General features: G+C 37.2%; 1 protein-coding gene across 2 annotated transcripts; it reads left to right on the plus strand.

Moving 5' to 3' along the window:
• The first annotated feature begins 10,863 nt into the window (after window positions 1–10,863).
• On the plus strand, window positions 10,864–14,405 carry RD3L (retinal degeneration 3-like). Of its 2 annotated transcripts, none has more exons than XM_009582719.1 (4): window positions 10,864–11,086; window positions 11,995–12,083; window positions 12,766–13,071; window positions 13,950–14,247. In XM_009582719.1, the coding sequence occupies exons 3-4, from the start codon at window positions 12,773–12,775 to the stop codon at window positions 14,245–14,247; spliced, it is 597 nt and encodes a 198-aa protein (XP_009581014.1). In that variant the 5' UTR covers window positions 10,864–11,086; window positions 11,995–12,083; window positions 12,766–12,772. The 2 variants fall into 2 exon arrangements, with proteins under 2 accessions (XP_009581014.1, XP_009581015.1); XM_009582720.1 differs by having other exon boundaries at window positions 11,048–11,086; window positions 11,998–12,083; window positions 13,950–14,405.
• The last annotated feature ends 3,343 nt before the right edge of the window (window positions 14,406–17,748 follow it).

Below are 17,748 nucleotides of genomic sequence, written 5' to 3' on the forward strand. Positions count from 1 at the left end.
AATATTGCTAGCATCAGTTCCATTCAAAATTAAGCAGGCCACCAGTGCTGCTAAATTAAGTTGCTTGCCTACCTTAGGCAGAATTCTGATTTAATAGCTGAAGGACATTAAATGATTTACTGTATTTCCTTGAATTAATCAATACCTCTGTACTTTTAAAGAAACATCTAAGGAACTTATGCTTATTCATCTCATTGCTTTCCTTCCTTCGCTAGTAAAGCACATGAAAAACTAGGGAACACCATATTCCTGAACTTCAACATTCGAAGCTTCTCCCAGTCCCTTTATTTCCCCGTTTTCACCTTTCAATACCTCCTCCTCTCCCACAAATTTTACATAATGTCAAGCGTACAAGAGACAGTATTTTGTGGTTAGGACAGACGGTCAGATGCACTGCAGATGCTGGACAGGCCAACTGCACCTGCTGCCTCTGAGCTGATGACAGACCAAACAAATGGCTTCATCACCCACCTGAGTTCCAGAGGTCATATAATCTGCAGAAGCATTGAAGGACAGTAATTTCTAGAAAATTTCTCAATTTGTCAGATTTTGGTATATCAGCAAAGGGATACAAAATATTACAGAGAATGACAAGCAGAACAGACAAAACACAATGTCCTTTTCTTGGGTAAATCAGCTACATTAACAAATTTGGAAATTAAGAGGCACAGTAAGAGTTTGAAGCTGAGCTGTCCTGACAAGTGAGTCAGCCTCATACTGCTTTCACCAGAGCTCCTAGGAAAGAAGTGCAATCAAATTTCTCTCTAAAGGCAGTTCAAAGCAACAATCAAGTATACGCAGAAATAACATGGACAGAAAATGGGAAAACAGAATAGAGAAAGACATTAATCCAATGAGTGGTATCTTTGCCTTGCAGATATATTTCAATCACATATCTACATTTATCAATACAATAAACCAGCTGTATGCACAACTATCTATGCAACAGCATTATGCATTGTGGTTTCCAGAAAATAAGGTGTTTACTTTTTAATACCATGCCTTATATAAAACAAAAAAATGCACATACAGCATTAAACAAACAAGAAATACACAGTAAGGTTTCATAGTTTTGTTTAGGGGAGGAGATGGGAAGAAAGACCACAGGGAGGAAAAGTGCAGGTATATCTGAGTTTATAATAGAAATCAAAACACGTATTCTTTTTTTTTTTTTACCTCGTTTATAGACAAGCTGATCATTTCCAACCGCATCTAGCTCTTGTGCCTCTGCTTGTCTGTATTTTTCAGCATATTCAGTTCCAATGCTCTCTGTGATAGGCAGCCTGAAGAGGAAAGAAATGACAAATCAATAAATGCTTCCTAATCTAACAGTCATGGATATCTCTGGGAATAACAGCATTATACAGTAAGTTCAGAGTCTCCACGTCATGCAGGAACTACATCAATGAACAAACTTCAGAAATAAATTTTGTCTCTGCAGTTAGTTACTAGCCTGAGGAAAGTGCCACATTAAATCTTTTTGTTTAGATTCAAAAAAATTGAGCTCCCAAAATATCATCCTTTAAGTTTTTAATACCTAGGAACTTCTCTCCTAATGAAAGTCTACGATTTATTCTGAACAAAGATGAAATAGCTCTGTTTCACCAATTCTTGACACAGTACAATTAAGAAAAATATACGTAATTCTTGCATAATTCCCCAGAGACAGGGGAAGTAGACAGAAGTAAACACAATCTCACTGCTTTAAGGAAAGAACTTTTGCCTTTGAGCCAAGAAATGATGGTGGCCAGGGAAAAAAAAAATAATTAACACAATCACCCGATCAGTGAATTTAATGGAAATTCATTACACACAAGACAAAGTCTATCCATGACATAAATAGAATGAAATGGGATAAAAAAAATTCTCTTCTACATAAACAGTGTGAAGAAAACCACATGGATTTCTCTATAAAGTAGCATATAGACAATTATTGTATGATTAAATGTAGAAGAGTTTTGGACACATCAAAGGTGCTCTCTTTTTTTCTTTTTTTTTTTAATACAAAATACAAACTAGAAGTCAAAACTATGGTTTTGCACTTTAAGCTCTGGGCCCAGTGTAAGCTTTTGCTATGCAGTGCATAGCAAATCTGTTTCTCAGTAGCTATATCTTTGAGACATTTTATAAAAGGATACTGCTGCAGAAGTGTCTATTTCTTGACCCAAATAATAAGCAATACTGACTGCAAAAACAATTAAGCTGAAAACAAGAGATTTTTAACATGGCACTGTGTCACACAGCTCTCATCATAGAGTAATTCCCAGTATCTTGATGCCACAGAGCACCCACCTTCTCTGACAAGGCAAACTCTGTGCCAGCTTGGCTCTGCTACAGGCTACTCATTCAGATCTGTCATTATTTCCTCTTACAGGAAACAGCCAGTATTTATCCCTACTGCTGCCAACAAACCAAGAAAAAGCTTCTTATCCTATTTTAACAATGTTTTAGGCATAGAGCTAAGGCAATTTTCCCCTGGATCTCAAGTATCTCTTAACGCAGAGTTCAACAGGATTGCACACATCTGCACAATCGCTACGTGAGCGATAGCTGCCTACTTTCAGCAAGCAGACGACAACACTTCTATCACTCTAACCCTTCTGAAACAGCACGGATAGGGAACACTCCACAACAGGCCTGAATCCAAGGTACAATTTGGAAAAGTTCATACACGTCATGTCAGACTGCTTGTTAAGAAAGTTATTCCACTGAACGTATATTAAACACAAGTAAAACCCCAAAATACAATGAAGGTATCAAAAGTCAAGCATTCAGTAGTTGAAAGTAACAGAATTAAGCTTGGCCACACAATCTCAATTTGGCAGCACTGTATGCACATCCTATACAGATTTTGGTGATATAACCAATTATTTTTCATTTCTAAGACCACAGCCTCACCAAGTGCACTGGACACACATCTTCTGACAACAAAACCTGGTTATGCAGTAAATACAACTTGTCCTTCAGTCCTCCTCAAGAAAAGAAGCCATCTGATTAAGACAGTAAATGCTGTCATGGAGGAGCAGGTATTACTCGACTGTCAGAGCCCTGAGCAACAGCAAGGAAATCACTTTAACAAAAACATTCCACTGAGGGGTAGGGGCTGAGAAAGGTAGGACTGTGTTCCTCATCTGCTGTAAAGACCTTGCAGAAACATCGGTATTTAAGCAGCAGCTGAAGTCAGCTAAGAAAGAGTTTTATCTAATACCAGATATATTCAAGTGAATGTTCCTGGAGATGGAGTTTTAAGCGTTTCAAAATGGACTCACAGGAGTATGTATGTGTCAACCTTTGCCTGTACAGCTCCAGGAAAACAAGGACAGTATGATCTCGGTGATTTGTGAGAATACATTCATTTTTTTATTTGGATATTTGGATATTTCCTTTCAGAAATTACGTTTTCTGTCTTCAGAAAACAGCATGCAGTAAATAAACCTCAGGCTACACAATGAATAAAGAAAATATTTAATAGCCAGTCATTAAGAATGAACATTGCTCACTTGATGCACTGAATCAGGCTACAGTCTTGGGGAAAATCATATGCAATTGGAAAACTGCATATGGGCATATGAAATGAACAAACAACTTTCGTTACATCATTTTTCAGTGTTTTAATGTTGAGCTTTGCAGCTTTAATAAAATGAAAAGCTTACAGAATAATGTTATTTTTTAAGCAAAATGAAAAAAAAAAAAATCATTTTGAAGCCCTCTGATGCTCTCCTAAGTCATCAGAACGATAAAATCCTTTCAAGTAATCATTAATAAGCCATCGGTAGGAGGTATCATCCTATATATACCTGGACAAACAGGAAGAGATGGAACATTTTTTTAATGAGTTTCAACAAACATTTGCTGACAGCAGAGGAATGACAAGATTCAGAAAATTCAAATCCATTCCAGGCTAGGAAAGGACAACACTAACAAAGGGAGTTTTCTGGATCCTACTTATGAAGCATGTATCTGTCCAACACACCAGTTATCTCTTCCCCATTTCTATTCCCTCTGACACAGTGAAAACCCACATTTCAGTACACCTGCCGTGTATAGAATATATTCCTTAGGCTTTCCAGATTCCAGCATTGGCACTCACCTACTTACAGACTCCGCTGGGTCTTTTGATCCCCCAAATACACTACCACATTGGCAAACTGCTTATATGAAACACATATATGAAACAGCTGCATACATGAAACACATTCAGAATTTTACCAAATTAAAAGGCAGTAAAAGGCATTTTTTTGACTCTAACACAATTACTGAAAATTTAAAGTCATCAATTTAAGGAAATGCAGGAGACTTTAGATGTTCTGGGTTTTTTTCCTTCCCCCTCATTTAAAAAAGAAGGTGAGAGTCTGACTTTATTCAAATCAAAGGCACGTTTCATCCTCAAAAGCAGCCAGATTTCTGTGGCTGAACCTGCAAACATATGACATATGCAAACATATGTCCACCTTAAGTGGACAAAGGCAGACAAAATTATAAAGCACTAAGAACACGATCAATCAGTAATGTCACTGAACAAGTAACTCTTGGTATGTCCTAGCATCTGTAAAACGTAACAGGTCAGCTACCTATGAAGGTGTATGCATCTCAAGACCTACCTATTTTGGAAAACACTCAGAAGCAGGGAACTTTGAGCCTGACAAGCAGTGGCCAGTAAGAGGTTTTCTATACAGGCAAAAAGGTAGTACACAGCACACCTCTTTTTGGAAGGGAATTAACACTGTTTCTTACGAGATAATGGGATACTTTCCTTACTCCTTACCATGTGGTTTAACTACTGTAACATTTTTCTGATGTGTGACTGATCTTGGCACATATGACTACTTAAACTAATTTTGAGCATTTGATTGGGACAAAATCTTTTAAAATATTCCTTATTTGGGTTTAAAGGAAAATTCAGTGTCATAAACACAAAATTAAATAAAGCTGCCACTTCAGGGGAATTACTAGAAGGGAAACACAGTTTAACACCAGAAATTGTTGACACATCCAATGGGAAATGCTCTCAAATACACTGAGGGTGCCTTTCTCTAAATAAATTCAGCTAGAGAAAGGTCTTCCTTTTCTTCAAGCTATAGAATGACCTCTAATAAGTCAACAAGGCCATCATAACAGAGTATACTCGGTAAATTTTTGTATTTGAGCATTTGAAATATTAACCAAAGTATTTTTGCATACACTTATTTATCAAAAATAGAATCAACTGCCCAATCTCAACCATAACTGTGACAGGTAGTTTATCTGACTCTTTTCAGTGCCATATACTACAATGCCAATGCATACACTGAACACAGTTAATGTCTCTAGAAGCAATGTTTAAAAAAAGCCTTATTAAATAAGCAGATACACAGAGTCTTATTCCCTGGAAAAATAACACCGCTTACACAGCAAACCTGATTGTATAAAGAGAATATTGAAGTATGTCATGAAATTCCAAGGATTAAGATGCTTGCTTATCCAATTTCAGGTAATTTTCTATTAACTATTTAATTTGGGGGTAGAAGCTCCTATTCAAGGCCACATAACTTCAAGAACATTTCCATCTTAGAGACAAACAACTGAAAAATCAAATTGTTCTATGGCTATGTTTTTAAAAATTCTTACAGATGTACGCTTTGCTTATTTATGTTCTACCTCAGCTGAGGCAAAAATCCCTGTTCACATGGGACTGGGAGTTGAACATAAAACTAGTATCACTCATTTCACAGATCACAAGAGAAGGACTGTCTTCTCTCTCACACACAAGCTGTCCACATACTTAAGAGGTCTTTTGGGGGGGGAATCACTTGAAAAAACACTTAGCCTTAGAGCATACAGAGCACTATTGTGCTGTACAAATTTAGTATGATATATACAGTAGACTGTTTTAGAGCCTCTTTTCTGAAACTAAAATAATGTGACACTTTACATAACTGAACATTTGCCATGACAGTAAATAACCTTCCTCTGGGTTTACTGAAGGACATACTAAAAATTACTTTCCTTTTATCTGGCAGTTGGCGTTCTATACTTTCAGATGACTGGTCTTACCTGCAGAAACACACTAACTTTAAAGAAATAAGGTACTGTCATTCCAAAATGATGTTTTGGTCGCAAAAATAGAAGATTATTAATAGAATTCAGAATAAGTGAAAACTATTAAATACTAAAATACACATTTTACAAAGTGGTTTACAGATTATTTTAAGAATCTAAGAATCAATGAGGTACATGCTTTTTTCCACTCAAGAGAGCTATTCTAAAAAGGTACTTAGATATAGTGATAAGTCTTCATATACAGGCATCTTAAAGGCTTGCACTGCTCTTCCTCACAGCAGTTACTCAGGGTCAAAACCTTGACTAGCTGGGGAGAGGGAGAAAGAGAGGGAGTGCACTAGAACTACTTTGCAAAATCCTGAAAAACTCAAATGCAAACATGTGGCTTTGGATAGACTATGTAAACTCAACATCTCAGAAATATTTCTCCTGTGTCAAACTAATAGCTCTTCCATCTTCCACCTTATCCACAGTTAAAACCCAAGAAAAATAATAAACACAAATACTAGGATGAAACAGCCCAAATTCTCAAATTTACTGTCTACTGCTCTGGGATTTTATGGCAGTGGGGGAGGCTGGGATGAACCGCTGGGCTTCAAAGAACTGGACTCTTCTTGGAGATGAACTGTTGATGAGCTCCTCTTTCTGCAGCCATAGCTCAAATAGGGATGTTTGGAAGAAGGCAGTTATTACCTGTGGCAGATGGTGACGGTGACAAGTCACAGAGGAACTACCTCTCTACCACACATGAAATCGTTAATTTTGTAAATTAATGTTGTTATAATCAGTTCTGATTTACAAGTTCGATGGCTGTTCATATTTATTAACCTAAACCAAAAGCACAGTTCCTCTATCAAGCATTGTTTCTGATCCTTTAGCAACATTCACAAAACATCTACACTCCTTAAAACTTCAAAATTCATCCCTTCCCTCTAACCACAAAGGCAAGGAACTTGGCCAAATAGGGGAAAAAAAAATTCCCCATAACAAGAAAATTAAAACAAAAGCATTCTGTTATCGACTTGGTAAAAACCAGCTTAAATAAATCTCTGAATAAAATACAATGCAAGTAAGAGACTGTGCTGAATTTAAAAATGTCCATGAAGACCAGTATCAAATGCAAGATCCCCTCAATTCCAAACTGACACCTGTAAAACCCCTGCCCATTATGGGATTTACAGCACCAGAGGCATTAATACTACAGACAGTCCAACTGGAAGAAATCAGCTTCAAACATGTCTTGATTTTATTCATCACAGCAACAGAAGTACAATGATAGCTTACACAACTTTCTGTCAGTTAACACTGTTAAAAGAGAACTATTACTGTTGTTAGCTGTCACAGCAAAGGACCAAACAAGAAGTCTTACCAAGAGGCCTCTCATGTAGGCTCATGGCAAGTTTTGTTCGTAGTTGTTAAAAAGCAAAAACAGTAGTCAAACGCTGTCTGAAGTGATCAGAGGAGGCAGACTCACCATCTGTCTGCAGCCTGAAACAGCTACAGCGAGTGGTTTGTCAAATCAAAAGAAAAACGCACTGCAAAGTTGATCATTAAATCCAAAGAGTGGGGCTGCGTTTATAAATGCAAGCAAATCATTCAACCTGCTAGCTACAAATAGCTACAAAAATGAAACCTCGCTTTTCTCAGATGACTGGTAGCATTGGTAACTTTTCCATATAGCTGTTCTGGGCCTGGCTGGGACAGAGGTTTTTTTTTTTCATAGCAGCTCTATGATGCTGTGTTGTAGATTTGTGATCAAAACAATACTCTTAACACACGAATGTTTTCGTTATTGCTGAATATGTTTGCACAGCATCAAGGCCGCCTCTGTTTCTCACACTGCCCCCCCAATGAATAGACTGGGGGGTGCGCAGGAGGTTGGGAGGGGACATAACCAGGCAGATAACCCAAACGAACCAAAGAGATATTCCATGCCATATAACATCATGCTCAGCATTTAAAAGGGAAAAGAGGGGGCTTTCAGTTAGGTTTGCAATCTATTGCTCAGGAACTGGTTGGGCATTGGTCTACCCATGGGAGGCAGTGCATGACTGTCTTTGCATCACTTGTTTTGTTTTCTTTCTCTCTTCTTCCATTTCTTCACTTACTAAGCAGTTTTTATCTCGACCCCAAGTTTTCTTGCTTTTACTCTTCCATTCCTCTTCCCCCATCCCACTGGGGGTGAGTGGGGAGTAAGCAAGGGGCTATGTAGTGCAAAGCTGCCTACTGGGCTTAACCCACAACAATAAAGCATCAGCCCTTCACGCAAAATCTGAGGCAGCAAGCCATGGTATGTGACCGTATTACCCACAGATGTTAACAAAGAAATATGGAACATATACTACTATGCCAATGTGTTGAAATGTTAGCTACCTAGCAACCTGCTATCAACACTTGGTCAAATAAGAATTATCGTAATTTCTTGGTGTGTCATGATTCTCATTCGTAAAGAGTGATATACTTCTTGCCTCTTTCAGTTGCAAGAGTCAGTAGCATCTCAGATGGTACAGATGCCATAAAATCTTCCAAAGTAAAGAATAAGAAGCTTGTCCTCCACCTGTTTGTACCATTTGTCACTTTGTTGCTCACATCAGTGCAATATTTGGTTAAATGGAAGTGTTTTTGAAAGGTTGGTTTCATTTTTACCTAGAATCACTTCAGTGAGGCAGTTCAAAAGCACAGCCCCGCACCACAAGACGACAGGAGAGTTAGCTGCTGTGCAGCACCAACAACTTCTCAAACTAGCTTGTCAAAAAAAGTGTGTTGCCCATACTGAATTCTTACAGATAGGCATAGTAGTAGTACCAGGTTTAACTAGACTGCTTTTTTATTATAGGATCTGGTTGTCAGTTTAGGAATTTCCTTTGCGTATGTGATGTTAAGACACATATGTTAAAACTAAGACTATTCTTGCTGTACTCAGAGCTGACTTGGATTTGCAGCTTTTTGTCAAAAAAAGTGTGTTGTCCATACTGAATTCTTACAGATAGGCATAGTAGTAGTACCAGGTTTAACTAGACTGCTTTTTTATTATAGGATCTGGTTGTCAGTTTAGGAATTTCCTTTGCGTATGTGATGTTAAGACACATATGTTAAAACTAAGACTATTCTTGCTGTACTCAGAGCTGACTTGGATTTGCAGCTTTTTTCTTGCAGAATACAGTTACAGAACAATACTTGTTCACAAGAAAACACGACACTGGAAGAACAGCTGATCCCTAGAAAACTTTTATTCTTTGTGAGAATTTCAGATTTTGCAAGAATGGTAAGTCTGTTTCAAGAATATGCCTTCTGCATTACAGCAAATTATTTATTATTTATTATTTCAACCACTCTTAAGGTGAAGAATTTATTCTTCCTATGGTCTGAAGGCACAGGAGACAAGTCAATACATCTAGCTGCATGGCCATGCAATCAGAGCTTCTCCACAGGCCTCCATTTCTAATGTACTTTTCAGAAGCCTTTTTCTGAAGTAACAGGAGTATTTAACTTAGATAGCTAGAGTAATCTGCAGTGGAAACCACACACACAGTGCCATACAATAATTTAGTTATTACTTACGAAATTGCTAGAAAAAGTATTTTGTACTCTCTTAAGAAAGAGGAAAAATGAGATGTTCCTCTTTTCTCTTCCCCTCCTCTAACATCTCCACAAACCAGGTTATGCAGTCTCCGGGGGGAAACAAACAAACGGGGGGAAACAAACAAACGGGGGGAAACAAAATTTAAAAAAACCAACCAACCAACTAACCAACCAAAAAAAACCCAAAAAGCAAGAAACCTAAAGGTAAGTAGTAAAGACTGCACACTATTTGTAATTTTATTATTGTAATTTTAGGAACTGCCTAAAAATTAATGAGAGGAATCAAAATATAGCCTTCCCTCCCCCCCCCCAGGTTAGATCATAACAATAAATGTAGTTACTAACAAAGACAAACTCAGTAATGCCTTCAGGGAACAGACCCACTATCAGCCAAAGTCAAGCCAAAACTTCCATCCCAACACAACACTGCAGAATCATGAGTACATTTAGGGATAGTTGGATGGAATTTCCAGGATTAACCACTGGCTAGGAACTGCATAAAATACTGCTCTACTTTAAAGTTCCAGTTCCCAATGCCAGCCTCACATGAGCAGTCATCTCTTCCTGAACACAGATCTAAAATGCATACAAAAGTAGAAGCAATACAAATTTTCAACTTTAATGTTCTCCTACCAATGGAAAGATTAAATATCATTCTCAGTATCCTGCCTCACAAAATTTGATGATGCAACCAAAGACTAGGTAAAAAAACAAAACCAAAAACAAACCCACAAAAAAAACCAAAAAAAAAGCAAACCTGTTGTAGGTTTCTCATTTAATTAATTTGCATACCTTCCAGTACGCATCTCCTTAATTTGCAAAGACACTACAATGGTTTCATACTGTACAACAGTTTACTTTCTGATTTGATACAGTGGAAAAAAAAGTGGTGACATGTTAACTGTGCTGTAAAGGAGGTGGCAAGGAGCATTTTAATTTCATCTGAAAATCTGTCAGGACAGTTCTGCCATCATAAACCTAGCTCCCTTCCTTTTTCATAGTACCACATACAATGCAATGTGAAAACCTTCCAGTTGAAGAGGATTAATACTGACAGTCGAATTTTTCCAATGTATAAGTAATATCAACTTCAATAACAGCCCTACACGTCACCCTTTATGTCGTATGACATCTAGAACAAATTTACAGAACCCTTGTTCTCTCAACAGTTCAACACACCAGTGGAGGCAAAAAAGTAGGAATGAAAAAATACTTACAGGAACAAAGACAGTCATTAGAACTAGAAAGAGCAGAAGAGAGGGCATTTCGTACACCATGCCTACTGTTTAGATTAATAGGAAGAGAGACCAGATAACTGGAACGGAAAATGGCTGCTTCAGCGACCTTTAGTATGCACAATGCCATCCCTGAAAATGAATCTTAAAAACGGATATGCTCAAAATACTCATCAAGGAAAGAGGGAGCAGGTAACTGACAGCCAGTTGAGAGAGAAGCAAAGTCTATGGTAAGACTTACAATTCTGGGCTTTTTAAGTCAGTTTGACCTCAATTTGCATCTCTTTATCATTCTATTCTTTTAATTAGATTAATGTGTCTTTCATGGCACACGGTAGGTGTTACAGACTGGCTTCTTTAAACACATTTGAAACGTTAATTAAAAATGTTAACAGCTATGCAGAGTAATGAAAAAGTGTAGTACCATGAGACTGATGAATTTCATCTGCAAGAAGTATTTAATATAGCCACAAAATCCTGAGCAACTGTCAAATAGCTCTTTTCTGTCAACACTCACTTAACAAAGGCTTTAGATGATCTTTACTAGAGAAAGACTATTCTTAGCTGTTTAAAAATGACAGTAGAACAGCCTGATTCCCCTCTAATGGAAGAAAAGTCTTCCAGCATCTCAATGGCCTGAAAGTTTAGTTTGATGATAAAACATAGTTATTTTTAGCACTCTACAGGCATGAAAATACAGCCCTAAACTGTGACCTACAGCGATGCACAGCCAAGCATCACATCATGCGACAGCCTTAACTTTAGCTAGAAGCACGTCTGTAGTTGCTTCAGACTATCATTATTCATCTCGCTACCAACAATACCTTTGGATGGATTTAGCAACAAGCATTTGAAATTGTTACCGTCTTTTTCTAAATTGCTGCCATCAGCAGAACTCAATTCAAAGGTAGGAGATCTTAATGGACTTTGTGGAAAGTATTTGAGAGACCATGTTAGGTTAAATGGATTACTACTTCTCTCTGGTACAGAGGATGAAAAAGAACCTTAAAAGCAGAAAAACTTAAACTGTCATATTCAGTACAGAAAGTCATTTTTTTAAGCACAGTTTGAGTAAATTAAATAAAAAAATAAAAAAAGAAAAAAGGACAAAAGAAAAAAACTTGTTTTCTTCCAGCAGTAGTAACAGCCTGGAAACAGGATATGCTAGAATAAGAGACCTTCAAGCAAACTCACCTGAAACAACACTATTCACAGACAACTGCAAAGGTAATTTATGTTATTTTATTCCAATTTGTATGCTCGTGTCTGCATGATTTGTAACAAACTGCAATTTAAAAGCCTATTCCACCAGATTCCTGTTTCCAGGTTATGTAAGCAAGAATTTATTTAAAACAAAAATTTATACAGAAGTTTTAAAAACAGATCCCTCAGAGTTCCAGCACTTATTTAATCACTTGTTAAATGTAGGTGTTACTTCCAATTTTGGAGGTTTGGGGTTTTGCATTTTGCTGGGCGTTTTTTTGTTGTTTTGTTTTGGGGAGGTTTCTTGTTCGGTTGGTTTTGGGTTTCTGTGGGGGCTTTTGGTTTGGTTTGGTTTGGGGGGAAAAAAAAGAGTTGGTATTTTGTTTTTTTTTTTTAAACCATATATAGTACCAGAATAAAAAATGAAATATTTCCAAAATGATAGATGTGCACTTTTAAATACTGTAAACTTCACATAGTTATGTTAACTCAGAAAACAGAAGGAAAATACTATAAAATGTAAGGCTTGTCAGATTTAATTATGGCTTGGCAATTATTGTTATCACTACTTATATTGTACTGCAAAATATTTTAGAATCATTATAAAGCTTCCTTTAAACATTCAGCTGCTAAGAAGGAAGCCTACAGGTATAAATACTATCGGTCGGTCAGAAATAAGCAAAATTTTTTTCCTCTCCCCTCACAGCTTAAAAATGCCACTTTTTGGCTGGATGAAGTGGTCAAAAAATGATTCCTACAAATGCACAAGATATCCTGGATCAGAACTAGTTACAAAAACCCTACTGAGGGAATTGAAATGGCACCTGAAAGAGCGTGAAAGATTAGTGCAAGAGATTGAAAATGAACAAAAAGTCCAGAAGACTGGCATGGATTACAACTGGCTGAAGAACTACCAAAACCCTCAAGCAACAATTCCAGCTACTGAGCAACGGCAGCTTGAAGTTCTGTGTTCACAAATCCAGCCTTACCAAACGGGAACTGTTCTCAGCAGGTAATTGTTTCGTATTTCTCTAACTTTGAGTATTCTATCATAAGTAAGATGTTTCTTCTACCTAATACAAGCTTGTATTTGGCTCTGATCTTTCTTCCACAGTAACAATGACCAGCAACTGGGACACATTTTTACAGATGTTTTAGATATTACACCTTTACTTTAACACGTTATACTTGAAGGAAGTTTTTAATCAGGATTTTCCTGGACTAATCCAAAACAAGGGAAGTCTCACATGCTTAAACATGTGACCTCTCAACACTTTCAGTTTTTCCTCTGTTAGTTATCCACAATATTTATTAAATAGTGACCCAATAACCAAAAATCAAATTAAAGCACTAATGCAATGCACTGTTATGGAGAAACCCAGCCCCACTGTCCAAAATACCTGAAAGCTTCTAAAACTAGCAAATCAGTGTTAAAAAAAAAAAAATCCCATTTTTAAAAAACAAACAAACAAAAAAACCCACATATTACAAAGAAAAATTCTCCTATGCCTGTATTTTAAATACATTTTCTAGGGACACGTAGAAATGACAGAACAAGCCTATGTGCCTTTTAAAGCCCAGAATATACCTAAGGGTAAAGTCAGTTTAAATCAAGTTAACCAGATGGGCCAAAAAAAGAAAAAAACAACCAACCCCAAATAACAATAGCTTTCAATCCTCATAATAGCTGGACCACATCCAGTGCATTGTTAGAACTCTTTTCCTCTTATAATCTTTTTGGGGAGGTGTGTGGGGAAATGTGGCAGCAAGGAATAAATGACACCAGAATGAAGTCATTTCCTCGTCCTTCCGCTCCCCTCAGAAGACCAGAGAGGAAACAGAAGAGTTTTCAGTGATGATGACTAGATTTCAATTTTTGTTTGTTTTTAGATTTCGTGAAGTTTTGGCAGAAAATGATGTTTTACCGTGGGAAATAGTCTACATATTCAAGCAAGTTTTAAAAGATTTTCTTACTACCATTGAGAGAGAAAACCAACAAGACCAACTGGTAGATGCATGCAATACAAATTGCTCTGAACATGTCAGCCTGCATGGAGACAGTTCTAACAAATCGGACAAAGATGAAATCCCCACAGTTTCAAGTTATGTCGACAAAACCACACAAAGCATGTTTCCCACCTTCTCTCATAGAATCTGGAGTCTACCCTATTACTACCCATCAAGTTAAGCTGGTTTATGGTTCTTTCAAAAAGCTATGTAGCCTTTTGCATTCCTTTCTTGTGATTGCCATCCACAAACATAGGAAAAAGAAACGTTACATGCTCTCCTTTTTACCAAGTTCAGAAATTAAAATCCTTGATTATAGCTAGTATGCAGTATACAAACTTTAAATATGAACTCTCCTCTTATCTTTATAGTTCCTTAAATATATTGTGTTTGAAGCCACCTTTTAACCAAAAATGTAGATGTTTCTGAAAAACTCTGAAGCATTTTGGTTTTTAGCCATATACAGCTAGATGTATTTAAACAAGAAAAGACTGCTTTCCATGTTTTGGAATAGCATCAATCCATGAAGTATTGGGCATAAACTTCTGTATTTGTCACACAGCTTTTAGGTTCTATGGGAACTTTATACTGTGTAAGATAAATGGTTTAATGTAATATCAATTATACTACATAAACTGATAAATACTTTTTGGAGCTGAACAGTTATTTCTTAACTTCAAGAATAAGTTCTAAAACGAAAACAATGTCTGAAGTTGTAACAGGCTGCATGTACTGTTTCTGTATTTTTTCCAAACTCTACTCTGCATGTGCTGAAATACTGTGAAGGTAGACAACTAAATGAAAACATTGGATATTTAACGACATTTAACAACTAGCTCTCTATTCTTTAAGAAATTAATGAATTATTTTATTTCAAATAGTTGTACTTCTTCATTTGACTTATTGGAAGTTATCCCGAAACCCAGACTCTGCATTAAACTTAAACGTTTTGATCAAATCAGACAGTACTTTTCTAGAATAGCAAAAGAGTCAACAGATCACTTCCAAAGCAAGAGATCATAATTTTAAATTTAACAAAATTTCATGTTTTTCAGTTGCCATCATCTATCACTGTGGGTTTATAATAAAGTTTTACAAGACTGATTGGATACGTAGCAGTTATGGTCACAGCAGACAATTAGAGCAGAAAATCAATGAAAACACATGCCAGAACTCAGTTTGCTACATTTCCAATTGGGCTCCCTCCACTGTACGTAACAAATTTTTACATGTCTTTAACTTAACCTCTTCATCTCCAGATTTCCTTTTAATTTGTCTGCCACATCATAAAAAAATGGGCAAGACTCACGTGGCCCAATTCACAAAGGGCACTGTTTTGCAAACAGGGAGGAAAACTGCTTCCTCTGGTATTTTCTTCAAACATACTGAAGACGACATTCAGATTTCCTCAACTTGGTAACATACAACCAAAAGATATTTCCTTATGCTCCACAGTTGTATCCCCCACCGAAGAAAGAATTTACTAGTAATGCAACATAAATTAAGTGAAACAAATGGCACAATATTTTCATAAAAGATACTATTATTAAAATATTATTTTAAAAAACCGTTGGAAAGCTTATAATCTAGAGAACATTTCATGCAGAAGAGTGGAGCATAATATACACAGAAGGTGAAACAATCACAACTCTTGCATACACCTAACTGACAAAGCCCTAGAGGACTGGAGTACATCAGTTCCTAGAGGTTTAGAAAAATAAAAAGTTGCAGCTCCAAAAATAACTGGTCCCTCCACTTTCCATACACTAAATACACAAAACTTCACAAGCATATGCAAACTCATTATATCTGCACTCAGACCCGGTATGAACTCTTTGCCCTCCTTTTGTGCAGCTGTTGGTTTGTGGATAAATAACAAAAGCGTTGCTCTCGACTTACTCTGCCCCACTGATGCAGAATAAAGAGTATCAGATTCTTTTCACGCAGTTCTAAACAATCCAGACATGAATCCCTGCATGAGGGCAGGATGGTTTGAAAGAAAGGTTTTTCCTCACTGGTAAAGCTCCCCACAGAGTTAAACTTCAAGTGCCTTTTCCATAGGAAAGAAGGTAACAGGTACCAAGTGTATAAAAGGCATTAGCAGAATTAATATTACAATGAGAATTAACATCCACAATGCTGGTTTCAGAAAATAATTTTTATTTAGTCAAATGTGTAAAATTCCTGCAGTAGTAATTCACATAAATTAGTTTCTTAAAAGAGTACCTTCACAGCTTTCTATTGGAAAATAGGTTAAAAAAGCTGCAAAAATTTAGCTTCCAAATTTTAGTTTATGGAAAATGGTAGGCCAGTAAACATGCAAGGTCCACTTACCTTTATGATCATCAAAACCAGGTAGGAAAAAAAAAACCCAACCAAGCCCACAAGATGACCACAGATACAACTTACCCATTCTTCATAAATTTCACTTCAATTTCACTTTAATACAAGAAAATGCAGTCTTCTAAGTCCAGAAACAAGGACCATGAACTACAACATATGCTAAAAGGCAGTTGCTGAATAATAGTCAAAAAAATTAGCTAGGCATCATAGCCAATTCAATATTAAATCCCAATGCAATGCTAAGGAAATGCACAAAAAGGCTTACCAACTTTTATATGCATATTTTATTGATGAAACAGATACTAGGCTACTGCATCCAGTTCTAATGTCCACACTTGGGGGAAGGAGAGTGAGAAACCTAAGGGGGAAGTGGAGAGGGTACAGGAAAAAAAATTATCCAAAGACTGAGAAAATGCCATCCGCTAAGACTTCACTTTGTCTATTTTTTCAAAAATAGAAATGAGAGGTGAACTTTACGGAAAATGAGCACTTTCATCTGATGAAAGGATTATGTTCTCTCTCTCTCTCTAGTTAAAAAGCAGAAAAAAACATAGAAAAAGCAAAGGTGTAAGAGCAAGAAGACAAACTAAAAAAGCTAAACGTATTTTTAAAAAATCTGCTAGGTTTACTGCAACAAGCTACGAAGAAAATCTGTGCCTCAGTCCGCCAGCTAAAACAAGCTATTTTCTGGAATTTAGCTTACTTATGATTTCAACTGTATCAGATAGCAGTAACATGGCTGTAGGGCAATCATCATTTCCCTGTGAAAATTACTGTCTGAACTCAACTGTTTCCTTAAGCACTTTTTATTTACGGCCTACATGACTTGCATGAGGTGATCTGAATCTATATTGTTCCTTACACTAACCCAGCTGATATTTCTGACAAAAGCTGAAACAAACCACTCGGGTGACAGAAAGGCAAGCGGTAGTAGTTTCAAAAAGCAGCAACGCCTCCCACCTGCAGAGGTATCAGGCAGAACAAACAGTGCAATGTTTTTAGCCAAATAATCTAACTATAAAAAAGAGGCTAACTTGGTGAAAGCTACACCTACGAAATGCAAGAAATCAAAGAGAGAAGAACCATCTATCCAACTATCCCCCCCGGGCCCCCAGCCACAAACATCACCGAGGGTGTTAGGCTGGAATCCAACAACGGCACCACCCCCAGCCCACGCAGAGCCGGGGAGCCAGAGGGGGCAGCCCAGACCCTGGGGAAACGCACTGCACACCCGGGGCCACGGGCACACACACGAGAGAAGGAATGCCACCAGTACCCACACAGATGGCCCTTCACCCAGGGCGTGAGGAGCATCTTCCCGCCGCCAAGAGTGGAGGCC

Source organism: Fulmarus glacialis, unplaced genomic scaffold (assembly GCF_000690835.1).
Source record: "Fulmarus glacialis isolate BGI_N327 unplaced genomic scaffold, ASM69083v1 scaffold4638, whole genome shotgun sequence".
Taxonomy (NCBI): Eukaryota; Metazoa; Chordata; class Aves; order Procellariiformes; family Procellariidae; genus Fulmarus; species Fulmarus glacialis.